General features: G+C 48.8%; 1 protein-coding gene across 1 annotated transcript in view; it reads right to left on the reverse strand.

Annotated features, from left to right (window-relative positions):
- tmem108 (transmembrane protein 108) overlaps positions 1-27,664 on the reverse strand; it is a 44,812-nt gene that overhangs the window by 9,389 nt on the left and 7,759 nt on the right. The window contains exon 2 of the mRNA XM_084461285.1: positions 7,566-7,649. Coding sequence (XP_084317411.1) covers positions 7,566-7,605 — 40 coding nt within the window. The 5' untranslated portion in view covers positions 7,606-7,649. The remainder of the gene's footprint in view (positions 1-7,565; positions 7,650-27,664) is intronic.

The following is a 27,664-nucleotide window of genomic DNA, read 5'->3' on the forward strand; positions in this document are numbered from 1 at the left end:
CAATCTCTCGTACTTGGCTTATTCTTCTGCTTTGCCAACTCTGTGTTATGGTGGTTTGAGTCAATCACAGAGAGCAGGACAGCAAGATAAAAAAAAAAAATCAGTGGACGCTCCAGCCATTCGCCATTGTGTGTGTGTGTGTGTGTGTTTCGGCATTGCCCCCATGTGATGTATGCATGTGTCTCAATGTGTGACAAATAAAGATGTTTGTTTTTTGTTTGTAACAGAGAGAGAGAGAGAGAGAGAGATGGAGAGAGAGAGAGAGAGATGGAGAGGGTGGGAGGAAGAGAGGGTACTTATATGATATCACAGGCAAACCTTTGGAAATACTTGCTTCTACACAACCTGGAACAACACACACACACACACACACACACACACACACACACGCATTTTGGCTTTCCTATCTTTGTGGGGATTGCCTAAACCTAACCCTATCCCTAAACCCTAAACGTAACCCTATACATTACCCTAACCCTAACCCTATAACCCTAGAAAACCCAATAAACCTAAACCTAAACCTAACCCTAAACATAACCTTTGATCTGTAACCCTAAACATAATTGTAACCCAAGCCCTAAGACAGATTCTCAATGCCACCCATGGTACCCAGGTAATGCAGCCATCGTTCTGCCATGGTAACTATGGAGACCCAGTTTCTGTTTCCAGAAGAAGGAAGAGGAGTGCAGGGTGAGGAGGAGAGCAGGGTGAGGAGGAGAGCAGGGTGAGGAGGAGAGCAGGGTGAGGAGGAGAGGTGAGAAAAGCAGCACTTGGATGAACAGAAGGAGAAAGGAGGAGAAGAAAGGAGTGAACTGAGGAACTAATCCGACGTATATAAAAGCCAGTGAGCAGCCATCATCTCAAACATAGACAGAGGTTTGACAGAGGCTGATAAATGAGATGTGTATGTGCTCCTCCAACCCATCCTTCCTCCCTCTATCTGGTCAGAGTACATTGTGTGTGCCTGTGACATGAGTAGCATATAGATTTGAAGGTTAGCAGATGCTAAAGACGATCAATCTCAATCTGCAACATCATTTACCCCAGCATACTGGTCCAAGGTTGTATGCATGATAGCGCACGACACAGAGCAGAATAGCATGACAGCGTAATTGTGTGGGTGGAAGCTAACTTAATGTGTTCTGTTCTGTGTGTATGTGTGTGTGTATGTGTGTGTGTGTGCGTGTGTGTGTATGTATGTGTATGTGCCTGCCTGTGTGTACAGTATGTGTGTGTACAGTATTGCCGTGTGTGTGCCTGCCTGTGTTTGTGTGTACATGTGTGTGTGTGTACTGTATGTGCCTGCCTGTGTGTGTGTGTGTATGTGTGTGTGTGTGTGTGTATGTGTAGTGTATGATGTGGGGACGCCAAGACTGTAATCTATCACGGTGGTGGTGTGGCTGGCTGTGTGATGGAGTGAGGGGGTAAGCAGGACTGGTAGACAGACAGCCTGGCTTCTTCCTCCAGCAGGACTGACAGCCTGGCTTCTTCTTCCAGCAGGACTGACAGACAGACAGCATGGCTTCTTCTTCCAGCAGGACTGACAGACAGACAGCCTGGCTTCTTCCTCCAGCAGGACTGACAGCCTGGCTTCTTCTTCCAGCAGGACTGACAGACAGACAGCCTGGCTTCTTCCTCCAGCAGGACTGACAGACAGACAGCCTGGCTTCTTCCTCCAGCAGGACTGACACAACAGCCCCAGTACAGAGGAGGGGAGTGGGAGTGGGAATGTATGACTTTATTACTGTCTTCTTAGAAGAAGGGGCAGGAAGACTGGGCTTTATTTACATCCATTATTAAGCAAGTGGAGGTTCTGGAGAACATGAGAAGAGGGAGTGTATGGAAAGAGAGAGAGAGGAGGAAGGAGGAGGATAGAGGGAGGAGGAGGAGGAGAGAGGTAGTAGGGTATGGAACGGGAGGGAGACAGGAGAAGGAGTGAGGTTGGAGGGTGTTTAAACAGAGAGAGGACAGAGGAGGAGAGAGGTTGGAGGGTACATAAAGACAGAGAGAGGAGGAGGAGGAGAAGAGAGGTTGGAGGGTGCGGAAAGAGAGAGAGAGAGAGGAGGGAAGGCGAGGAGGAGAGAGGTTGAAGGGTGTGAGGAAATGTGCTTAGCGGGGATGAAAAAAAGGAACCGCCATGTCGTCAACTAAAACAATGAGGCGTTAAGGCTGGAGAATGTGTGTGTGTGTGTGTGTGTGTGTGTGTGTGTGTGTGTGTGTGTGTGTGTGTGTGAGAGAGAATAATTTGCCGAGCTGCTGGTCATATCGTTGCAATATTGTTCCTGCAAAACAAATCTATGTCTCCTATTTGTAAAACTCTTTGGAACTGATTTTTTCTTTCTTCATTCTGTCGAGTTTAGATTTGTAAGGCGAGGCAAGAATACACTGAAGGATAAGCTGTGACCTTCACATGGACACAGTATACATGACCTTCAGTTTAACAACTAACAAGCCTATAACCTTCTGTGACAATGAAAGAAATGACTGACTGACAAAACAAATGATTACTTTCAGAGAACATAATGATGGATGACATGTTTTTTTCCCCCTTGATCTTGATTCAAGCTATCAGACAAAGAAGGACACAGCAGACACAGAGACACGTGACTGGCTTTCAGAGGCTGTTAAAAGACATCTGGCGTTGACCTGAAAAGACCCCATCTGACTACGGTATGAGACCCATCTATAGGAAGCAGGAGATGTCAGTGTTATCACCTTCTACAACCTGTAGCCATCCTTTCCTATCTCTGGGCTCCCAGCTGATCGTCACACAAACACACATACTGTATGCGCGAGTGAGCACACACGCACACACGCACGCAAACACACACGCACGCATGCACGCACGTGCATGCACTCACAGACGTGCTGATAGCACAGTGGAGACGAAGGAGGTAAAATTACTGCTAAATGACATCCTGATTTATGTCAGAGATAGAGCCACCCTCTGCCCGTTAACCAGCCTGGGAGGTTTATTTGGGGGCTGGGTTATGTACGCGGTAACCCTGCTGAATTAGTGCCGTTCAGAGCTGCACAAGAAGCCGGTGACGTGCGTGTAAGTCCTCCATTGACGGCACCAGGGACATCAATAAATCACGTGTCCCCCTGCTTCCTGTGCACTGATCCGACAGCGGCTTTGTCCAACGTTCTCACTGTCCCCCACTCCCCCGATCGCTCACCATCAGACTCAACGTCAGGGGCCCGCTGGGGGGGGGTCCACACACACAGACCGGGGCTAATAACTGTGGTAACATACCACTGAACGTGACATCCTCAACAACAGCACAGCACAGTCAGCCTTCTTCCTAACACTAGCGTTGTGCTCCAGCTGTGTTGCGGACTATATTGTTTTAAAACGGCCGTCCAGGAAGAGTGATGGTGTGAGAGGCGGGCCTGGTCTGCTGAAGCATCCTGTAGCTCTGCTGATCTATTATCCATCATAGCAGGGCAGAGCGTTCACTTATTGTGAGGTGGGAAGTGGATCTGTGGATATCTCCCCTGTCAGGTGGTGTGATCAATCCTGGTGTGTTTGTGTGTGTGTGTGTGTGTGTGTGTGTGTGTGTGTGTATGCAGCTAGGGTAGGTGTGTGTGGGGGGGTGTATAGTAGCCAAAATATGTTCATCTATTACCAAGGGGTCACCTTAGACAGAAGGGCGCTGGGACAGAAGATGGACTGGGAATCTGCCTATGGAAGCAGGCCTTGCAAGCCAGAACTGCTGCATCATCAGAGCTCGGTGGCAGTCACACTGTTCCATTGAGCCTAGAGGTCATAATAAAAAAAATACTCCCCTGAAAAAGGCTTTACACCGATGCAGAATCATCCATCAAAAAGACACACACGGACGTACGCACACACAGAGGTACCCTGGGTCGGAACACTATTTAAATCATCTCAAATAGGCTACTTACCTGCACTTTGATTTGACTGATCTTTTTTGGTACAATGGAACCAATGGGCTAGTCTAGAATTCAAACCACCCACCCACCACCTGACACTCCAGGCAAGACTCAAGCGAACCTAAAAGTATTTGAAAGGATTTGATTCTATAGCCGTGGTCGGATCGTTGGCGTCCTGGGATGACCTACCGTGCACGGCTGCCAGACCTCTCAGAGCCGTCGTCGGTGATTAAGGACGCCCTGATCGCTCAGTCCTCCACGGACCTCGTTTAGCCTCATTTATGCTAATGGGGGCGAACTCCGCTGTTTGCTAACACAGGAAAGCTCTGTAGGATTACCCGCATGTGGACAGGGGAGGCAGGGGAGGGCTTTATCTATCACCTCCATCTGAATACCGATCAGCTTCGATCACAAAGCCACCATCAGGGACTGAACCCAAACTTTTCTTATTTGCGGACGGGTCCAAAACCAAAGACATTGGATTTAGGAGCCCGGAACGCCGAGGGCACCCTGGCCTTTTAACCTCAGCTTTGACATTTTGAATGCAGCCAGAATCAGCTGGTCAAACCTATCAGCTACAGAGGGACACAAAGCCCTTTATCTTCTGTCAGACATGGGGGTGGTGGTGGTGGTGGTGGTTGGATTATCAGGCCGGCGCATGCTCTGCCTATGACGAGCAGCAGACTGGAACAGCCCATTAGCTTTAGCCTGAAGCTGTCGCCTCCCTCCCAATGTGTCACCTGTCACTTAGAGAGGGAGTGGGCTGATGTCATCTGGGTAGCACTACTGTGGGTGGGTGCATGCACACATACAAACAAACACACACACCGTACACTCATCTAAACACACACTAGCCTACTGAGGGGAGATAAAAAAAAAATAAAAAAAAGTTTCCCAAAAAAATACAAATAATGATTTCAACGTCCAGTGAGAGTACTGCTATTATGAAATGAAACAAGTGCATTTATTACAGACCATTTATTCCACCTAGACTAAATATTCCACCTAAAATGAAAACAATCAATTCCTGTAGAGTAAAACATCTCTGCAGAAGCAAGCTCACCCTGTATCAATTGAGGGCAACACTGCACAGTTGTAACACAAACAGCCCAGGGCTCGATCATTGTTAACCAGCTGTGACGCGGTGTTTGTCTGAGGGGGTAAACATCCTTCAAAGGTGTACCGCTAAAATAGTGCATCTTCTGGGTGTGCGTAAACAGACAAATTCCAGAGGCCTGGGTCTGGGGCATGCCCGTGTGCCGATCTAGGGAGCGAGGCTGTCCCAGGGGGCCTAGCGACAGATAGACCACGTCCTGTGGACCGCGGGGACAGGGATGGAGAGGGAGGGGGTGGTGGGTTGAGGAAGGAGTGTGTGTGTGTGGGGGGGCTAGGGCAGAGCCCAGAGGAGGGGGCGAGGGGGTAGAGAGAGGGAGGGGCGGAGTGTACAGATGTGAGCACAGAGATAAGAGGGGAGGCTATCACACTCCGGGATAATGGCTTCCTGTTTGAGTCCCTCCGCAATGTTTGTCAGATTAGCAACAGCTTTGAACACGGACATGTTTATCCCACTGTCAAAGAGGGTGGGGGCGAGAGATAGGGAGAGAGAGAGAGAGAGAGAGAGAGAAAGACAAAGAGAAACAGAAAGAGAGACAGAGACAGAGACAGAGACAGACAGGGAGAGAAGCAGTGAGAGAGAGAGAGAGAGAGAGAGAGAGCAGCGAGGTCTTCCGATGTTTACTAGGATAAGGGTTCAGGGGGATAAGGGCTTCACCGGGGTTGTGACGGCCGCTGTGCCGCTGAGCCACGATAGGCCGGCTCGACAGGAAGGAGAGGCTTTAAACAGGAAGTGTCGGGCGCCCTGGGGGAGAACACTGAGGCTGCAGGCACAGAGGAAAATAACTCCATGAAGTCAGATGGCGAACATTGCGTTCCGCCGCCAACCGACTCATAACTTAATCACAACACTGCAGTGGGGTTACGATAGCATCTACCGCCTCAGTGTCATCGCAGGCGGAGCAGAGCTGGGGGCCTGCGTGGCGATTAAGAAGATTGCTCATGGCATACACTCATTTCCAACCCACACACTAAGCGGTCTCACCAATAAGCATAATACAGGCTGGCTTCACAATGCAATTTGGCCTACAGGGACAGAGATACTTGGAAGCAATTCGACGTACTCGGAAAGAATTGCATCGCGGACAGAGCTGCAGGGGGAAACTCAATTTGCTCCAAATAGTCGCTCCTCCCCCGCCTTCAGGTAACTGGGCGGAGTACACGGGGAGACGAGAACGAGAAGAGAGGGAAGAGAGAGAAGAGAAAAAAATACACCATATTGGAATGGAGGAGACTGCCATTTTCGGGCCTCCTCATCTTCTCAACCCCCCCCCTTCCCTCCCGTCCCTGTCCACCCGCAGTCACATCTGTCCCCAGTGGACCGCCTGGCTGGCGAGAGAGAGGTGAGACGCGTCCGTGTGGGAGAGTGGTTTTAGGTGAGCCGGTCAGTCCAAGCCCTGGACCAAGCTAACCTGCTGGGGCGGCAGCGTGTCTGGGGGGGAGAGGTGCAGGGACACAGCTGGGACTCCGCCGGTATATCGAAGCAAGGAACAGGCGCCAGCTAGTCAGATATGAAAGGAAGATTCTCTGAGAAAGGCTTCCAACTGTCACATACAAAAGAAGATAAATGTCGTAAGGAAGGATGCACAGCTACCAGAATTATGAAGAAAAAAAAAATATATACACTGTATATATACTGTGTGTGTATATATATATTGCTAAATCACTCCTGGTTGGTGTCAAAACATATGATATCCAGTCATACATTTTGAGCAACAGAAAGTTATCACGAAAGAGTGACGTGCCCTTTCCCCCTGCAGTCCAACTGAAGTTAATAGGACTTTATTAGAATTCTCTCCAAGCTCCTAGGGAAATTAACTCATGAACAGTCAGCTGCATGTTCATCGTTGCCCTGTGATTGCGTTAAGATTTGTTAGGCACAACCTTTGACTTTGCACAGGGTGTGTGTGTGTGTGTGTGTGTGTGTGTGTGTGTGTGTGTGTGTGTGTGTGTGTGTGTGTGTGTGTGTGTGCTAGCGCCGAGTGGCCTGTCTTACTAACAGCCTGACCCCGTGTTCCATATTCATCTGCTGTTTCAACCGACTCTGGCCAGCTGCCATGGTCTCTCTCTACCTGCCCTCTCTCCTGGCCAGCTGCCACGGTCTCTCTTTGCCTTCCTTCTTCCCTGGCCATGGACTCTTCTACCTTTCTCCTGGCCATGGACTCTTCTACCTCTCTCTTGGCCATGGACTCTTCTACCTTTCTCCTGGCCATGGACTCTCCTACCTCTCTCCAGGTCGCGGTCTCTCCTAGCTTCTCTCTCCTGGCCATGGTCTCAGACCTGGAGCAGTATACAGCACCGTTGTAATGCAATCCTCTCATCTAGGATCAGCTAAGACTTTATTGGTGTAAATGTTATTGCCTGTGGCTGATTTAGGGTGTATTAGTTTAGATCCATGATTTGTATGTTGTACAGTACTGTGTGTATATTTGTATGTTGTACAGTGTATGACAGTACAGTTTAGTGTATGGTTATGTTTCACTGTCTGTATGTGTGTGTGTGTGTGTGTGTGTGTGTGTGTGTGTGTGTGTGTGTGTGTGTGTGTGTGGACTCACTCAGCAGCTGGCAGCGCAGGACCTGCAGGCTTGTCTTCATGGTATTATGTGGTCCGGCTCCTCCTCCACAGTGCTCATGGTTCTCTGATGGAGACAGAGAGGAAGAGAGGGAGGGAGAGAGAGAGAGGGAGAGAGAGAAAAGGAGAGTGAGAGAGAGGGAGAGGGAGATGGAGAGAGAGAGGGAGAGAGAGAGAGAGGGAGAGGGGGGGGTGAAAGAGAGAAGGAAAAAGAGAGATTGAGGGAGAGAGAGAGAGAAAGAGAGACAGAGAAAGAAGGACAGAGAAAGAGGGACAGAGGGAGAGAAAGAGAGAGAATGAAAGGTGAGACAGCGTTGTCAGGTATCAGTATCCATCCCAGTGGTCAGGTATCCAGGTCTGGGACAGTGATTGGGTCAGGCCACATCAGATAGGAGAGGAACAGAGACAGGAAGACACAGCTACTGTACAAGCTTTTATTCTACTAAACCACATCTGTCTTTTTACAATTGAGTTGTGTCTTTCATTCCCCAAGTGTAGTTGTAATAACGTTTTCCCTAACAGTGCAGTCTCTCTGGCAGGATATCTAGTGTTGGGATTGGACCTGTGGTGGTCACCCAAACCAGTGATGTTGAAACACTGAAACGCTGACCATTAAGGGTGAGCTAGCTATGGTGGGCTGTCGAAGTGATAGTGCCCAGCTACATGAAAGAGGTCGACAACACACATTTTCATTTTCGTTTTATAGCATTTCTGTGTGTGTGTGTGTGTGTGTGCGTGTATGTGTGTTTGTGTTCCTCTTTTCTGCAATGTCCTTGGAGAATATACAGACAGACACAACTGAGCCTCCCCCCCCCAGCTGAATCCCCCCAGTGTAGATAACCCGGAGTGTGTGTATGAGATGTGAAAGTGGATTTGTGACGGGACACACACCTCATCTGAGTTCACCACACAGTACTGTTCCTACATTCAGGACGTTAATCATTCCGTTTCTATATCGCTATTTACACAGTGCTACAGTATAACCGTATTAGGGTGGATTGAGACCGTGGCGTGTACTCAGACCTGGCGTGTACTCAGACCGTGGCGTGTACCCAGACCTGGCGTGTACTGGACAGTCAAGTGGCCGACTGACCATGATGTGTTTGTTGTTTGTGCCAATCCTGTTATGGTTTGGGCCGGGTCCGCCCCGGCTCACCCCCTGCTCCCAGTCTGGACCCGCGTTCCTGCCCTGGACCCCTGATTCGCCCCGGACCCCTGGTTCGCCCCGGACCCCTGGTCCACTCTGCTCGCTCCTGGTCCAGACCCTCGCCCCTGCCCGGGCCCCTGGTTCGCCCTGCTCACCCCCTGATCCCGGCCTGGATTCCTGACCCTGAGCTCCTGTGCCCCCTGGACCTTCCTGGACCCTGAGCACCTCCTCTCCCAGTGACTGCCCCTGCACTAGCCCCAGAGACTATTATACACTTTGTCCACATTGTCACTTGGTTTTGTTCTACCTCCTTGTGTGTTTGGTCTTGTGTTCGTTGTCTTGTCTTCTATGTTGGTTTGTGTCCTCCCAGCCCTAGCTCTAGACACCTGTCCCCTCACTAGTCTCACGTCACTCCAGTCCCTCCTCTCCTGGCCCTTTAGTTCCCCCCTCTAGGTCTGCCCAGTCCCTTTCCCTGTCCCAGCCTCGTTCCCCGTTCCCTTCCATTGTGTCCTTGTTCCTGTGTCCTTGTGTTGGTGTCTTGTTGGAATCCCTCCATGTCCTTGTCTGGGTGATTGTCTGCACCTGTGTCTCGTTATGTCTTGTTGCACACCTGTACATTGTTCCTTGATTGTTCTCCCAGAGTATATATGCCCTCCTGTTTCCTTTGTTCTCTGTCGGTTCATTGTCAATGTTAGTGCGTGTTTCCCCTGCGTTTCCTCCCGGTATTATTTTGGAAATTAAAACCTATATTTTGAACCTGAGCTGCTTGCCTGCCGTCTGCTTTTGGGTCCTGCCTCAAACCCTAACAAATCCCTTGATGAAACGACAAGCAAACAAACAGCTACCAGATTAACACAAGCTGGCTGGACAGACGCCAGGACCAGACATGAGCCATGACCAGGGTCTGCTGCCAGATGTTGAGTGATCCTACCAGAGGTCTCTCTCTCTCTCTCTGTCTCTCTCTCTCTCTCTCTCTCTCTCTCTCTCTTTCTTTATTTCATTCTCTCTTTCACACCACCCACCCACACACAGTACAGTGTTGGTATCATGTTCCAGACCTAATGAGCTCACAGCTGAGTCCCTCTTCCCTGATTGCACTTCATCACCTGCGCTAACCTGGATGACACGCTCCTTAATTCACTAGTTGTGGTGGTGGGGGGGGATGTCAGGGTAGGTAATTCTGAGTGACAGGCCATGTCACGGTCTTCAGAGCTCTGGGGTCAGCGTGTGGTTTTGCCATGATAACGTTTAGGAGTCTGTACTCTATTCTAGTCTCCATTCACACCTTCTATCCCTTGTAATATCTAACATATCCACTCATCTCCTGATGTCTGTTGTGCCAGCCTGGCACTCTGCAGTGTTCCCGTCCTCTTATTGGAGAGATTAACAAAACAAAACAAAAAAACTGCAACATAGCAACTGACACACGCAGAGACCGGGCCATCACCATGGCAACCCAAATAGTACATTATATTCAAATGACTGCGGGCTCTGACGGGGGGGGGGGTGGGTGGCTGCCCCATCCCTCCCAAAACCAGACAGAGTTAAAAGAAAAAAAGAAAGCATTCACCATGGAGACTGTGAGAAAATAAATGCTGGTAACAACCGGCCCCATTTTCCCAGCGCAGGTCTTTGTGTTATTACTGAGCATGTTGACAAGGCTGGGTCCCACAACACTGAGCCCTGAATAGACAGTTGGGGGGGGGGGGGCAGGACCAAGGTCACCTGAGACGCTGGTAATGAAATAAACCTGTCCCTCTGTCTCCCTGCGGCCAGTGGCACAGCGAGGCAACAATGCTTTTAATTCTGGACTTCCCTCCATTCAGCTGCGGAGGCGCTGGCCGGAGCCTGTCTGGCCCCCAGAGAGGCAGCCTGGGTGTCAGGGGCCGGACTCCTCCCCCGCCCCTCAGATAGCGGGGGCCTCTAATCACGGCGCAGCTGAATCACTCTAATCAGCTGCGACTTCTCTCACTTCGGATCTCATACGGCGTTCTCGCGCTTTGGGTCTGTTGGCCGGTTCCAGCTGTGCTGAACACCAGAATCATAAACAGGTTTATTGACGAGTACGTTTTCACATACAAAAGATTTGCTTCGGTCGGATGGTGCGTAACAATAAACAGCGTGCGAGGACAAAACAGCCCAGTGACAAAATACAATAATATATGAGACAAATTAACAATATACTGTAAGATACTGTTTGGGTACCTGTATGCAGTACTGTCTCTGTCTGTCTGTCTGTCTGTCTGTCTGTCTGTCTGTCTGTCTGTCTGTCTGTCTCTGTAGGTCTGTCTGTCTATCTGTCTGTCAGTCAGTCAGTCAGTCAGTGATTTCATTACTGTTTCATTTTTTCACAGACAGAAATGCAGGGGTAATTTTGATATATATGTATTTTGATGTCACATTATGTCCCATTAAATAAATTCTCTTACCCAATAAATATCGCAGTTTGAAAATCTATACTGGTGGTAAAACGTAAAAGTATTGATTTGTGCACATAAAGACACTTTCAGTATATCAGAAGGAGACTGAACAGAAATGCTCGGGCTCCAGCCTCAGTCCCAGCCCCAGAACTAGCCCCAGCCTTATTCCTAGCCTCACCTTCAGCCCCTTCCCCAGAACTAGCCCCAGTCCTAGCCTCACCTCTAGTCCCATCCCCAGCCCCAGTACTAGCCCCAGTCCTAGCCTCACCTCTACTCTAGTCCCATCCCCAGAACTAGCCCCAGCTCCAGCCTCAGCCACCAGCACCAGAACTAGCCCCAGCCCCAGTCCTAGCCTCAGCTCCAGCCTCAGCCACCAGCCCGGGAGCCGGGACAGTCTTTCTGCCCTCTACCTTTGATGGTTCAAGGCCTACTTGGAATTCAGCAAAACATCTCCTGATAAGACAGCCTCTCTCTGAGTTTCCCTGTGCTTCCTGAGCTGCTGTTTACGGGCCTGAGACTGAGACTGTGGTTGAGACTCAGGGGATGTACTCTCCCTCCCTCTCTTGGTCTCTCTGTCCCTCCTGCCTCCCTCTCCCCCCCCATCCCTCCCTACATCTCAGTCTCTCTCTTTCGCACCCTCCCTCCCTCCTTCCATCCCTCCCTCCGTGGCCCCTGGATGACCATGCAGATGACCTCACCAAAGGCGGCTCGACTTGCGAACAGAAACTCGCATGACAAGTGAAGCCCCTCGTATCAAGGCCAGCGGAAACCCTCCATTATGACACAAACAATACCTCTTCACGACGGGCCAGAACCAGACCGCCAAGACCGGTGGACGCAACACGTGCGGGGGACTGGCCATGACCTTGGAGAGCCGTCGCTAACCTACAGAAATTGGCCATCCAGGCCAGGCAAAACAATAGAATGCTTACTGTATCGATCCCCTAACAATAACAATAACAACAACAAGGCTCTTGGCACAACAAGCTTAAGTGAAACAGTAGCAGGTACATCTGGCCCTGGAGATAAGACAGGCGGGAAGGGCATGAGTACTAATCAATTGGATAATCCCTTAGTCTGGTCGGAGCCGAGCCCCGAGCCAGGGCGGCCATCTTGCTGAGTCACGGTGCTGCTGAGGGAGCGAACTCCAGCAGCTGCGGACCCGACAGCAGGATGAGCTGCGGCTGCCACCGCTGTGCCATGCAGGCTGGCGCTCCAGCCTAGGCCATCAATCAGCTCCGCCTTGGTCAGACACACACACACACACACACACACACACACACATATACACAAACGTGTACATTTACACACATACACACACACAATAACCCCCTCCCACACACACACCCCCGTCCACCTCCCCTTCCATCACTTCTACATGCCAGACCATTAAAAGGAAATTAGACTCCCAGCATGCCGTTCACCCCCGCCAACGTGAGGGATGATTACATAACTGAGGGGGATTCTTCTCCCACACCGTGACTTGTACCCTCAGGTCTGATGGCGGATCGGTTTCATTGTCGTGGTGATTAAGTCTGGTTTGCGAATAGGGAGATAATATGTCTGCCGTTATTTCTTTCTCAGATGAATCACTGTTTGATTTTATTGTATACTGCAACCTCCCTCCCCTGCTCCAACCTGACTCACAAAATTCCTGCACACACACACGCACACGCGCGCACACACACGCACACACACACACGCACGAACCATCGTATATTGATTTGTACCTGTTTCTATTTCTTCGTGTCTTGTGTTGCATGTGATGTAACGCCGTGCCTCTGTTGTTACTGTCAGCTCGACATCGCTGTAACCGAGGGAAACCTCGCTGCCTCTTTGAGTGGAAATAAAGGTTATGAAATGAAATGGAACAAACACCAAGACCAGTCTGAGACGGACGTGCCTCAACGACAGAAGGACCGACGGTTCTAACGTGTAAGAAGGGAGCCAGGGGTTCTGACGGATCCCCGGGGTTCTGTCGGATCCCGTCCTCGTCTGCCGTCGCCGGCTCCCTGGTTCTGGGTTGACATGGGAACTGAGAGGCAGAGCAGCGCGGCGTTACAGATGATCCACCTGCCAATACCCATCTGTGGAGGCGGCGTGCCCGGGAGCGTAGCGCTGGGGAGGGGGTGGAGTGGGTGGAGGAGGAGGGGGCACCTGTTGCGCGGTGTGCGTAAATGCTGCTCTGCGTGTGTATCACCAGGGTCTGACGCACGCGTGTGTGTGGGTGTGTGTGTGTGTGGGAGGGGGGAGGGGATCCTGAGGTGGGCTCTGACACATGGGGTTTGGTGTTCACACACACAGGCAGGCAGCACCTGCAGAGGACAGCTGGTGAGGGGGAGTGCAGAATCCCCACTCCCTCCATTAGTCATCACACACACACACACACACACACACACACACACACACACATACACACACACACACGCGCCACTCACCATCACGGTACTCGGTTCACCACTGATCTTCCTTAAGTTCCTCTTTTCATTTTTTAATAATACAGAAATCCAGTAATTTCGTAATCCAGACTCCATATCCAATTTCTATTTTGATTTTTGATCACTCACACATGAGCAAACCAATTCCTTGTTCATGATCACAGATATGATTTCAGACTATTATTCCTGATTACACTGGCGACATTGCCTATTTGAGCGGTTATTTAGAAAAAACAGACATCTCCGTTTGTAGATAAGATATCCTAAATCATGTTTGGTAGTAGAGTGGAATAGTAGGCCTATTCATCTCAGAATTACAACATGAGGGACATAAACATACAGTTAGCATATTTGTAAAAACATCCACACACCCTAATATTTATTCACAAGCACAAATTTCTGCTTCAGGATTGCTGACATAAACCCATTCAATAAGTCTCGCCATATTCAAGTCTCATCATAATGTGGGAGCTATAACCTAAGGGAATGGATGAAGAACTTGTATAAGGACTATTTATTGGAACATTTGGACTGAATTCGATTATTGAATAGAAGATATTATTCAAAAATAAAATGGCAGGAGAGCTCGGACGTTCAGACAGGTGTGATGAAGGTGCTATTTGGTCGGGAACACAAGCTGAGCTGGGGACATGTAGGGGGCACGGGTTGAGACAGGCTATGGGACCCAAGGGGATACAGAACACCCTGCCAGACTAAAAAAAAGGCTCACCTTTCTTGATAGACCAAGTGTGTGACCATAGACTGTCACAGTCGGTGACAGATTCTGGCTAGACTCACCCAATGACAGGCTATAAACTGTGGCTAGACAGCTATGATTGGCTGACGGGTCGCTTAATATCTCCCTCGAGGTGACCTAGTTATTGCACACACCTTCCCAAAGATGTCCCCGCATCCACACACGCTCGCACGTACGCACGCTCGCACGTACACACGCATGCACACACACACCGTCTAGACTCTGCACTTGCAGGTTGAATATCGACCTGACTCAAAGCTGCTCCTATTGACAGGTCCGCCGCCAGCTGAGGCAGATGTTCTGTTCTGGGAAGCACAACACAAGCCTGTCCCTGAGGCTCTGCTAACAGCACCGTGCCTGAGGAGGAGTTATCGGGGCCGGCAGTAAAGTCATCGAGATTAGAATGCAGCACATCCTCGCCACTGTCTGAGTCGTAAATTTCCTGGTCTCTCTCTCTCTCTCTCTCTAAGCAATCTCTCTCTCCTTCTAATTCTCTCCTCATCCCTCTCTCTCTGTCCTCTGACTCACTCCTCTTCTCTCTGAGGAACACTCCCTCTCTCTTTGTCTTGGCCTCTTCTCTCCCTCTCACTTTCTCCTCCTTCTCTCCATCTCTCCTTCTTCTCAGGGCTCCCCTCTCTCTCTCTTCATCTCTCCACTCCTCTCCTCTCTCACACTCTCCTCCTTCTCTCCATCTCTCCTTCTTCTCAGGGCTCCCCTCTCTCTCTCTTCATCTCTCCACTCCTCTCCTCTCTCACACTCTCCTCCTTCTCTCCATCTCTCCTTCTCTCCACCCACCCCCCCTTTCTTCATCTCTCCTTCTCTCCATTCCTCTCTTCTCTCTCTCCCTATGTCCTCTGCTTTGTCCTTGAGTGACCCGGTGATGACTGAAGCCTGAGTAGCATGTTGATGATTAACAGCAATGTGAATCTCCTCCGTGCTACGCCTGTCACAGTCACTAAAGACAATAACACTACATCAAAACGGAACCGCCAGTTTCCGACGACACCCACAAATTCATCGCACGTCACGCGCCCGCGACGCCGCTCGCCAGAATGCTCCGGCGCTCCGCCGTCTGTCTCGGGAACGCACGGCGCCCTGCGGAGAGAGCGGCAACTGGAGTGTTTTAAAGATGACTGGCCTGATCTGGGACTGTGGAAACAACACACAGGACGAAAGGAGAGAGAGAAGTTGAATCGAGAGAGAGAGAGAGAGGACAGGAGAGAGAGGAGAGGAGAGAGGAGAGAGAGAGGACAGGATTGAGAGGAGAGAGGAGAGAGAGAGGACAGGAGAGAGAGAGGAGAGATGAGAGAGAGAGGACAGGAGAGAGAGAACAGGAGAGAGAGAGGAGAGAGAGGACAAGAGAGCGAAGGAGAGAAGAGAAGAGGGGACAGGAGAGAGCAAGAGAGCGAGAGAGAGGAGAGAAAGAGAGAGAGGAGAGAGAGAGAGAGAGAGAGAGAGAGGAGGGGACAGGAGAGAGAAGGAGCAGAGAAGAGGGGAAGGTTTAATAGTATATCATAGCTCTGTAAAAGTCTAACTGGAGCATCTGAAGACAGAAGGCCTGTGTAGGAGGAGCTGGTAGAGCCGTGCTGTCAGCGTCCCATCGCCAGGGTCTCTGAGCCTCCCTCTGTTTGGGAAAGACGGTCCACTGTCGTCTCACCACTGCCTTGTTAGAGATGAACAAACATGAATAATGAATACCAGACTGTGTGTGTGTGTGTTTGTGTGTGGTGGGGGGGGGTTACACTCTGATACTCATAGTCATCCTTGTTTATCTTTGATCTCACCAGGGAATATTTTATCAGCCACACACCCAGGGTGGAAGAGACGCATTAAATATAAACGGCATCTCCAAGAGACCCAGAGGCTCTGCCTTGAGAGGATGAGATTAAGAACCGTGTGAACGTTCTGGAACCCTCTCTGATTTGGAGAACATGCAGTGCTCGGGGTTTTCTACTCTAGGTTCTTTGTGATGTTAAGATGTACCACAGCATCTCTTAATTAGTCCTTATTTTGCTCAGTCTGGATCTGAAGAACAGTTTCTTCTGTTCAAGTTAGACCGGAGACAGACGGGCAGCCGGTCAGCCAGCCAGACACACATGTCAGCTCAAGCTTTTCCTGTGTGAGTGTATTGATTATTGGACAATGGCGCTTGATAAGGCCTTAGATGCGGATAACAAGCAAGAATGTAGCCATTTAACCCCCATCCACTGACTGTGAAACCTCTCAATATCCCATGGGCCTGCTTGGCTGCAAAAGGCGCTCGATTGGCTACTTTATCTCCGGCTCGATCGATCCCTAATTGTGTGTGTGTTGTGCATAGGAGGGTTTGGTTCAGAAGGCAACAGTTGGCTGACTGGATTTGAGCAGTCAGTGCACACTGTGTGAACCTTGGCTAAGTGCCAGTTGGCTTCCAGCAGTGCTCTGCTCCTTGGGCCTACAGTTCTTTGCGTACTAGGAATACTTTCTGTGCATGCTGGTGGGCGAGCAATAGCTTTGTACTTATCCTAACCAGAGAACAGAGCTCCATCCTGTTGGCCTGCTGCCAACAGAGTTAATCAGTGAGATAGATGTTCTTATAACCAATATGTATTGGTTAAACCCACTCCTCAGTTGGAATATTGGCAACAAACTGCTAGCTTTGACCCTGGCTGGCGGGTACGCTGGCTAAGCAGCAGGAGTTCCGGAGAGGTGGTCCTCCGTTTTCAGTGAGTCTGAGGACCTAAAATCAAGGACCAGTAAAGAGGGCAGTGACGGGCGCCGCTGTGACACCTGGGACAGTGTGATAGCTGTGATCTCCCTGGTCTGACACACCTGAGACAGTGTGATAGCTGTGCGTTGTGATCGCCCTGTTCTGACACACCTGGGACCTCTAGCTAAAAGCTGCTTTCTCTCTCTCTCTCTCTCTCGCTTGTTCTCTCTATCTCTTTTGCTCATCTACTTGTATGTCTCAGTGCATCAGAGATGGTTGATCTTCCTGTCGTCTAAGTCTCTAGTGGTGTCGACTAGGGAATGATTGGACATTACGGTAATATCTACAGTAGCTAGAACACATAGGACGATAATATACTGTACACTAGAGCTCTGCAGAGTGTTATTCTGTGTGACTGTGACATTGGTGGGGTAACTATTAGAATCATGAGACCATACTGGTCGTGCAAGCTCACAGTCTGTTTGATGATGACTCAACACATCAGTCTGATGCATTACATAGATTAAAATCATTTAGCAGACGCTTTTATCCAGAGCGACTTACAATTGCATTTAACGTAGGAAAAGCCAATGTACTACTACTTGCCGGAACTCACAAGTGCATCTCCTTTCTATAACAAGTGACTAAGAGCATAATCTATTGCTGAAGGCAAAGTGCAACAATAGCAATCTAAAATACAATAGGATTAATAATAATAATACAATCGGCTGTGTGACCATTGGCGTCCTCTTTTCTCTCGAAAATCATAACAGTATGTGAAACAATATGAAACGGTTTCAATGACAGTGTGGCCAGTAGGGACGAGACGGTATGGATTTTTGCATTACGGTACGGTACGGTATCTAGTTACACGGTACGGTTTACGGTATTTCATGGTATATGGCATTTCACCTCCCCAACACACATAAAAAAACAAGTATTTACTTTATATTATATATTAATAGCAAGCTTATATTAAATTACAAAATTAACTGTTGCAAGTTAATGAAATGTGAAGTTTCAGCTGTGCATTATTGTGTAATACCGTAAACGAAATACTGTAAACACAGTATGGCTGCAAGATTATGACAAAAGATATATGATTGTGATTATTTGCTTCAAAATGGTAATTGCGATTAATAATTGCGATTCACATTTCAAAGTAATAGCTTTAGCTCTGCACAGTTTGCATAAGACCTGCTGGGCTTGAGCGACATCATCTTTTTCGTAACCAAAATTCTCCCAAATCACGGACGTTGATCCCTTTCTTGCTACTAACTTACTGACCTCGTTTTCGCTCATTTTTTCACTACTCACGGCTGCGGGTACTCTTGTGACACTTGTCTTGACCTACTGCTATCTGTCTTCTCAGTGAAATTGCTGCACACAGCGCACTCAGCGGGAACGCATGTGATTGGTCAGACAGCATAAGCGCCTGTGATTCGTCCGTGTAGTCCTAGCACACTCAATTCAAAGCAAAATTATTAATCACATTAATTGCGGCCTTTGGCGATTAGTTAATCGCAGAGGTCATAATCGCGATTTCGATTAATTCACGATTAATTGTGCAGCCCTAAAACACAGGGAATGTCACGGTTCTAATACCGTGGACATTTTATACCGCGGTTCACGGTTTTACGGTATACCGTCTCATCCCTAGTCGCCAGACAAATGTGTGGAGTGAAACCGATTTTGAGCTTGCACAATCAGGATTGTCTCACAAGACTAGCAGCGCTGCCCAACCCTGTGTGACTGGCTTAAAAGTGTGTGTGTGTGTTTCCGGTGTTTGTTTGCGTGTGTGTGTGTGTGTGTAGGTGTGTGTGTATGTGTTGGCCCATCACCCGGTTATGTCGTCTCCCAGGACAGGAAGCCTGACCTCAGCCTCCAGAGTCAGCTTGCAGGTGGAGCAGGCAAACCAGTAAGGTCACGTAACCATGTGAAATAATGTACCACGGCAGGTACCACAGAAAGGCTCTATACATTTGAGAAAGCAGTACCATACTTCAGAGTTTCCCTGGGTTTGTCTGAAGTACAGCAACTCATTATGTGTGAGGTAAATGGGGCTTTACGCTATGGCGCTCTGTGTTGTATTGGCTTCAATACTGCATTAGAGAGGGAATTGTTCCTAACTTACACACTAATGAAACACGAATGTTCACTCGCTCAACAAACTTTTCTAAAGCAGGTTGGCCGTGAGATGAACTGACTGCATGCGATGTCTATTCACAGGGAGAATGATTCATTCATTTGCTGAATCGAAAAATACATTAGAACAAGCCCACGAGCGAGCTCTGGGCATGAATCACTGATCAAGGCAAAGGAACCTGTGTTTGAGCCTTCTGGTTCCGTACCTCTCATATTTAGAGAGTTCCACACCGCAATACCGCCGGTGAGCGCCAAGGGGAGGACGGCGTCCCCTCCAATGAGACCCCAGTGTCCAGCTGAGCTTACGCGCTGATTGGCTGGCCGATCCAGGAAGGAGAGGTATTTTTAGCCTGGGATACGCGGCGGAATCAGCAGCGTCTCCTCCTCCTCCGGAGCCGGTAAATGGAGACAAAAAGCCCTCGTGTCCCTCGCTGCTGTCGCTAGCATGACACGGCCGTAGCTCCGTGGCGCCGGGGGAGCTGTCAGACCGCCATCCATCGTCCCACATCGACCCCCCTCCCCGCCAGGCCTCCCTCCGTTGGCGCCCCCTCAGCCCCGCCATGCTGCAAGGTCCCTGACGCACACACAGCTTTGCCACTCAAGAGAAAAGTAATATGATCACAGACTGGATTGGAACCGGGACAAACGCAGCTTATCTGACACGAGTGAAGCAGGACTGCTACTGTAGCTAGAGAAGCACCCTGCCATTTTTGTGCGTGGCTGTAAGCCAGCGCACCTAGGATAGCGTTTGTCCGGTTATCACTCCCTCCCTCCCTCCGTTGAATGTTGACCTGCATTTCTCTGTTGGCACCACAAGAGGCAGTAGTCCCAGCACAACAAAATCAACCTGCCGCTCTCCACTGCACAAGTAGATTAGCGGTGAAAGCAATGGACTCCCACGTGGGAGATCAGGGTTCAAGGCCCCGGTGTGGATAATTTTATGGGACTATATACCCCAAACCTCCACATGTTCATCCTTTCCAACCTTTCCAACTCCAACCTTTACCCTTTGCCTTATAGGTCAGATCCTGTCCCAACCCCAACCCTTATTCTAACCCCAACCCACACTAGGGACTGGAACAAGGACACCAAAACCAACACACCAATCTCCGCTGCACAGGTAGAGTAGTGGTAAGAGCATTGGACTCCCACCCGGGAGACTGGGGTTCAAGGCCCCAAGGGGGATGACTTTATGGGACTATACCCCAAACCTCCACACGTTCATCCTTTCACTTCAATCTTTTTATCCCTTACAGTACCTTTGTACAGAAACAGAAGTTGAACCAATTGCAGCAAAATAGCTAACGTTACAGGAATCATCAGTGTAACTGCTTTAGCCACTGATGTTATGGAAGCTGCTGCTAGTTGCTGTGAGCTCATGAGCTAACTGGCTATGCCGCTCTTATTGTGCTGGATTAGCATTGGAAGCATTGAAACTGATGTGTCCAGGCGACAAGACCTATCTTAATTTATCAGACATTATTTCATGTCATTTCAATTCACAGCTATTTCAGTGGCATGACTAGCTTCCGTTCTACAAGTCCTGAACAGAAACAAGCCAGCCACGCACATAAGCAAGGCTTGACCTGGTTTAAAAAAAAAAATCTACACCTGGATCCCCCAGTAAACTCACGGTTTAACGACTACTGGTCAATCCAACCAACAAGCACCTTGAAAAATGTCCCTATAGTCTGGTAGAGATGGTCCAAGTAACAGCTCATCTCCACCAGACTACAGGGCTGTCTCCCAGGGAGTTTGTGGGGTGGATTGCTTTAAGAGGTCCCCGCCGAGAGCAGTAGTGTCTGAGGCCTGGTAACAGATTTACCAGCATGTCAGCCTCATGGGAGCCCCGAGGCACAGTCACTCAGCGTGGAGGGAGGCAGCGCTGAGTCACGGGTCTAAAGCCCAGAGGACAGGACTGGTGAGAGAGAGAGAGAGAGAGAGAGAGAGAGAGAGAGAGGATTCATCGGTCTGACACATAGTGTGTTCTGTATCCAGCTTGCTTGTTTAAATGATTCATGTCATATAATCAAGTGTAATGCATTAACATGAAAGCCACTTTAGCTGCCTCTGGGCTTTCTGCATGAGAGATGAGGAGGAGGGTGATAATATCACACACAGAGCGACGTAACCTGCGGGCACACAGTATGTAAAGCATATTACACTTTAAGATTAGGCACTTTGGATTTCTGCATAAGAAGGCAGTTGGCAATGGCCACCAACACACCCACAGGCTTGATTCCTCGAACATCCTCTTCTTCATCATCATCTTCTTCATCCTCATCATCCTCATCACCATCATAGTGAGCGAGGTGAGTCACCACCACCACACGTGTTGTGTCGTCTGATGCCGGGGCTCAAGTGCTCATCGTTTCAAAGGGTGTGTGTGTTTCATACACTTCATAAGTCTCTTTCACAACCATTGATCACAAGTGGCTCAGAAATCAATGACCCAGTTGTCTCGCTCTAAAGCTTCTTTACTTAAAGCGTGTTTACTCATGAATTAGTGCACACTGTACGGGGCTTTTTGAGCAACACAAAAACAGGAGTTCACAATGGTCAGAAAAGTGTGATTACAACACTCTGGTATTTACAGTTTCCTGGGGAGATTTGATCAGGGTATTCTCTCCATTCTCTCTCTAAGAATGAAACCATGAGCCAGTCCACAGCTATGTCCGGTACGGGACAGAACAAGGGTCCCTTTGGAAAGCACAGGAATGTCCATGAGGTAAGAACGTGCATCACAAGGAAAATAACTTATTTTCCAGTGTGTCTCGACACTTCCTCCTCACACACAGACATACAGTACACAAACAAACACACACACGCTCACATAGTACATAAACACCAATACCTCTGTAACGTGAAGCGGCAGGGAACTGTGTGTCCAGGAAGTTCCACACTCGTCTAATTTTATGTCTAGAGGCAGCAGGCCCTTCTCACTCTGACAATGGCAGGAACGGAGGCCAGCGAGGAAGGATGTTTCAGGGGGACGGCGGTGGGGGTTGGGGGGGAAGGGGGGGGGGGGGGGGTATTGTATTGGGTATTGTACCCAGCTTCCTTGAGTGAAGCAGGGGCCGTCCACACACAGCGGTGAGACTATCGGAGGGGAGGGGGCAGCGTCCGCAGAGAGCGCCCAGGGTCCAGAGAATTCCCGCAGGGAATGACCACGTGTCAAGAGACAGAGAGAGGGAGAGAGATGGTGTGAGAGAGAGAGAGAGAGAGAGAGAGAGAGATAGAGAGAGAGAGAGGGAGAGAGATGGTGAGAGAGAGAGAGAGACAGTGAGAGTGAGAGAGAGAGATAGAGAGAGAGAGACAGAGAGAGGGAGAGAGATGGTGAGAGAGAGAGAGACAGTGAGAGAGTGAGAGAGAGAGACAGAGAGAGGGAGAGAGATGGTGAGATGGAGAGAGAGACAGAGAGAGAGAGAGAGGGAGAGAGAGACAGAGAGAGAGAGGGAGAGAGAGGGAGAGAGAGACAGAGAGAGAGAGGGAGAGAGACAGAGAGAGAGAGGTGTTGCATTGTTCTCTTCCACCCTCCCCCTTTACGTGATCCCCTGCTATTAGTGAGACGGATTAATGCCAAGAGCTGCTGGCCCTGAAAGTGGTGCCTGACTGCACAAACATGTACACAAACATACACACACGCATACTGTAAACACACACTCCGTAAACACACACACATGCACTCGGGAGAGTACACAAACATACACCATTAGCTTGGTTAATTACTCCCTGATTAAGACTGACAGTCCAACGCAGATGCTACACAGTGTTTATCCTGCAGTACACGACACCATGAGACGACTAGACTAAACATAGGAGAATCCTTACACATGCACACACACCATCACAGTGTGGAGAAACCTTACACACCCGCGCGCACACACACATGTACGCGAGCGCACACACACACACACGGTCTGGCTTAGTTGGGAATGTCAGTAGTTACAGCTCTGCCCGAAGAGGCAATACACCTGTCAAAACACACACACACACACACACACACACACACACACACACACACACACACACACACACACACACACACACACACACACACACACACAGAGCTCTAGGCGAGTCTCTGTTGGCCAGTGCTTAAGATTGACACATACTGGGAGTAATTCAGCAGCCCTGGCAGACCGAAGAGTCTTCAGTCGCTCTTATCCACCACAGGGGTGGGACCAAAGCTGATCGTTCCCTGCAGCCACCACTGAAGGACAGCCGTGATTAACGCCCCTGGTATGGTGGAGAACCTTCGACCCTAAACCCTGATGAAAAACGGGGTTTGAACTGTTCCCTATGGGTACAGAGCTGCGTTTACATCAAACCTCTCAAGTACTTCAGTACTTGAAGTGCCCACGCACCAAGCAGAAAAATATGATTGTAAAACTGTAGGGCGCAGACACATATCACCAGCTACCTGGACCAAATGAAACAGCAGGACTGTTTGATACTGATATGAATTATTGTTTGTCCCTACATGTAAGCATGGATCTTTTGAAAAAGGACACCCTGCATGAATACATAAAATTGAATAAAATACATTTACTGTAGATTACATTACATTACAGTAATTTAGCAGACGCTTTTATCCAAAGCGACTAACAATAATTGCATTTAACGTAGGAAGAGCCAATGTACTACTACTTGCCAGAACTCACAAGTGCATCTTCTTTCTAAAACAAGTGACTAAGAGCATAATCTAGTGCTGAAGGCAAGGTGCAAGAATCGCAATCTAAAGTACAGTGCAATATAATATAATACAATAAGTGCTTAGGTGGGAGGATTGTTGTAGTACTTCTTGAAGAGATGAGTTTTGAGCCTTCGACGAAAGATGGGCAGCGACTCTGCTGTCCTGACATCAGTGGGCAGTTCATTCCACCACTGCGGGGCCAGGACAGAGAAGAGCCGTGACCGTGTCGATCGACCGCAGGAGCCTCGGAGTGACAGGGCAACCAGTCGCCCTGAGGTAGCAGAGCGTAGCAGTCGGGAGGGGGTGTAGGGTTTGACCATGGCCTGGAGGTAGGAGGGGGCTGTTCCTTTCATTGCCCTGTAGGTTAGCGCCAGAGTTTTAAACTGGATGCGAGCCGCTACAGGGAGCCAGTGTAGGGAACGGAGGAGGGAAGTTGTGTGGGAGAATTTAGGGTGGTTGAACACCAGGCGAGCAGCAGCTTTCTGGACAAGTTCCAGAGGTTTAATGGCTGACGCCGGGGCCCCAGCGAGGAGGGATACATTAAATAAACGTATTTTAAAGCTCATGCTACCTCGTTCTACCTCAAAGCCTGAGAGGTGATATGAGGACATGCTGTATAGGGCTGGGTATCGAGTCGAATTTCAAGAATCGATTCGATTCCGATTCACAAGGTTCAGAATCGATTATCACGATTCAATTCGATTCGATTCAATATCGATTCGGTTAGTGTTACTAAAACCTTTTTTTTTTTTTTTTCTGTAACCTTAATTACATGACTGCCAAGTTATGCAACACATCAATACTAGGGCTGGGTATCGATACTGATTTCCAAAAATGAATGAATGAATGAATCATTGAATGAATTAAAGAACTATTCATTCCTTCATTTATTCATTCATTCATTATATAAAATATCAATTTTGGGATTCATGAATCGATGAATTGAATTTTTAAACCCAGCCCTAATGCTGTATACAGCTCTGCTCAAACTGCTCGGTTATACAGGTTAGGATGGAGCGAGAGGGGAGGAAAGAGGGAGTGGGAGGGAGGGAGAGAGAAGGAGATGCAGAGGTAGAGGAAGGGAGGAACGTTTCTGTAGAGGGAGACGGTGGTCCTGAGGGGAGTCCGGTAGAGAGGAGGTGTCGGTCGGGTATGATTGGTTAGTGTTCGATCTATTCGTCATGAATTCTGTCCTAGACCACAGGCCCCCCCGTCCCCGCCCCACAAGGGTGGGAACTGCAACAACAGTGGACAAGCAATCACAAGTCAGAGAGAGAGAGAGAGAGAGAGAGAGGGAGAGAGAGAGAGAGAGAGAAAGAGATATCTGCTGTATCCTCAGTTTATGATCAGCAGCTCTCTCTGCAGGCAGCACTTATTGGTTCTGACCATTCCAATAATATTGGTTCCAATAACAATGTGTTATTGGAAACCATGGAAACAATAGAACGCCCCTGGAGTGGTGGAAAAGCAAGTCCATACTGGACCTGTGTGTAGGGCGTCAGGGAGTCACAGGGCGAAATAACAAACCAGTCTATGTCTATGTAGCCCCTAGCTCAGTGGTGACTGTGTCCTCAGTTCACTGTCAGTGCCTACAGTGATGCCAGGCCCCTGTCTTAGTATTCTCCATAACATACTGTGTGAATTAATTATACCCTATTCAGCGCATGGGGATTTTTTTTGAGAAGGTAATATTTAGGGCTGGGTTAAAAAAAATCGATTAATCGATTCTGAATCAAATGATTCAGAATCGATTCATGAATCCCAAAATCGATCTTTTATTTAATGAATGAATGAATAAATGAAGGAATGAATAGTTCATTAATTCATTCAATGATTCATTCATTCATTTTTGGAAATCAGTATCGATACCCAGCCCTAGTATTGATGTGTTGCATAATTTGGCAGTCATGTAATTAAGGTTACAGCTAGAAAAACAGGTTTTAGTAACACTAACCAAATCCATATTGAATCGAATCGTGATAATCGATTCTGAACCTTGTGAATCAGAATCAAATCGATTCTTGAAATTCGAATCGATACCCAGCCCTAGTAATATTGTATTAAAGCTGGTGGTTCTTTACAGTATGTCAGCGCTGTCTGCCTGGCCATGTTAAAATGAGCAAGGCTTCTTTCACTTCTTGGTTGGTCACTGCGCTTCATTTTAGCTTCATTGTCTGTTTGCTTGCGAGGAATGCCTCATAATTTGAAAAGATGAGAAGAAAACCTTGGAGGTCCTCTACCGTCTTTGAACAACTGTCACTGTGGAAACTTGATATTGGAAAGTGAGGCCCTGTCAGATGTCTCAGGTTAAAAAAAAGCCTTTGAGGTAAACAAGGCAACCGACCATCATGTTGTGCTTTAACCGCCATGATGTTTTTATCAAAACCCTCCCGCCCATGCGTCCTCACCAGGGCTAGGCTAGGCTGCGCCCGGTAAACAGCTCTCTTCCACTTCAAGGTTTTTGCCAGTCACTCCGTTCTGACAAGCACTGTGTTATTATAATCTGTTATTATTATGAAGAGGCTTGAGTCTGGATTACTGTTGAGCCCAGCACATCCATCAAATGGCTAACGTAGATACTTATCTGGGAAATAATGAAGCAATCAACGCTACCACTCAGCACGCTAATTATGAAAACACCAGGCTGGTCGCCTGGGACAGCCTTCACCAGCATCTCGGCGTGTGTGTGTGTGTTTGTGTGTGCTCGTCTCTAAACGCTTTCCAGGCGAAAAACAACCCACCAACAGACATTTAATTACCAGAAGATGGAAGACAGTGGTAGACTGGTGCCATCATTCATGGTTGAATAAATGAAAAGGTAAACAGTGACAGGTGGTGTGGGAACAAGAGAATGGCTGCCTAAGAACAACATGAGTAATAATCACACACATGTGCGCAAACACACACACACACTTACACTACACACACACACACACTCTTACACTACACACACACTTGCACAGTCAACACTTTAGCCTCATGGATGAGGGCTGAGAATGTCAGAAGGGTAGTGGAGATGGAGCTTGGTACAGTAGAAGGCCTGAGCTTGTGAGATGATTTATGTTGTAGTGGGGGGTGGGCTGCTACCCTTAGGGAATGTTTCCCTTACATGCATTAAGCCGAGTCCTAAAACCCATTAATGGAGACTGTACATTAAAAGGCCTTCTTAGTCCCAGACTACCAGTCGCCTTTCTCTGTGTCCAGGAAACCAGACCTCAGTGTTCAGCAAAAATTTTCATGACAATTACATTCTTGCTGTCCACTTCCACTAAGACAAAAGGTGGATGGCAAAGTTGAACTAAATATCGTGTATGTGTGTGTGTGTGTGTATGTGTGTGTGTCATTAGTGAATCAACCCTCTCAAGCGTTCCTGGCCCTCTTCTTCCACACATGATTCCATGTAAGGCTACTGTATGCACTGCAGGTGTTCCTCTAGATATAAGATAAGGTAAGAATTTATTGATCCCCCCCAGGGGGAAATAAGCCTTCTGTGTGGCCGGTTACTGGCCCCAACCCTCGAGAGGCCTGCGCGGTGCTCCCCGGAGCGCGCCCGGAGCTGGGATGGATTGCGGGCTGAGTGGGGTGTGGTGACAAACGCGACCGGCGAGAGACCACTACGCCAGACAAAATGAACGTACAAGGAATTCCGGCGGCCAGTTTGTGGCCCCTACTTGTTAAATGTCAAACATTTGGCCCGGGGGAGAGCTCGCAGCCGGGGAGGCAGGCAGGGAGAGAAACCTGCAGGTGTCTCTCTTTCTCTCTCTCTCTCTTTTCCTTTATCACATACGCG

This window comes from Borostomias antarcticus (genome assembly GCF_949987555.1).
Source record: "Borostomias antarcticus genome assembly, chromosome: 2".
Taxonomy (NCBI): domain Eukaryota; kingdom Metazoa; phylum Chordata; class Actinopteri; order Stomiiformes; family Stomiidae; genus Borostomias; species Borostomias antarcticus.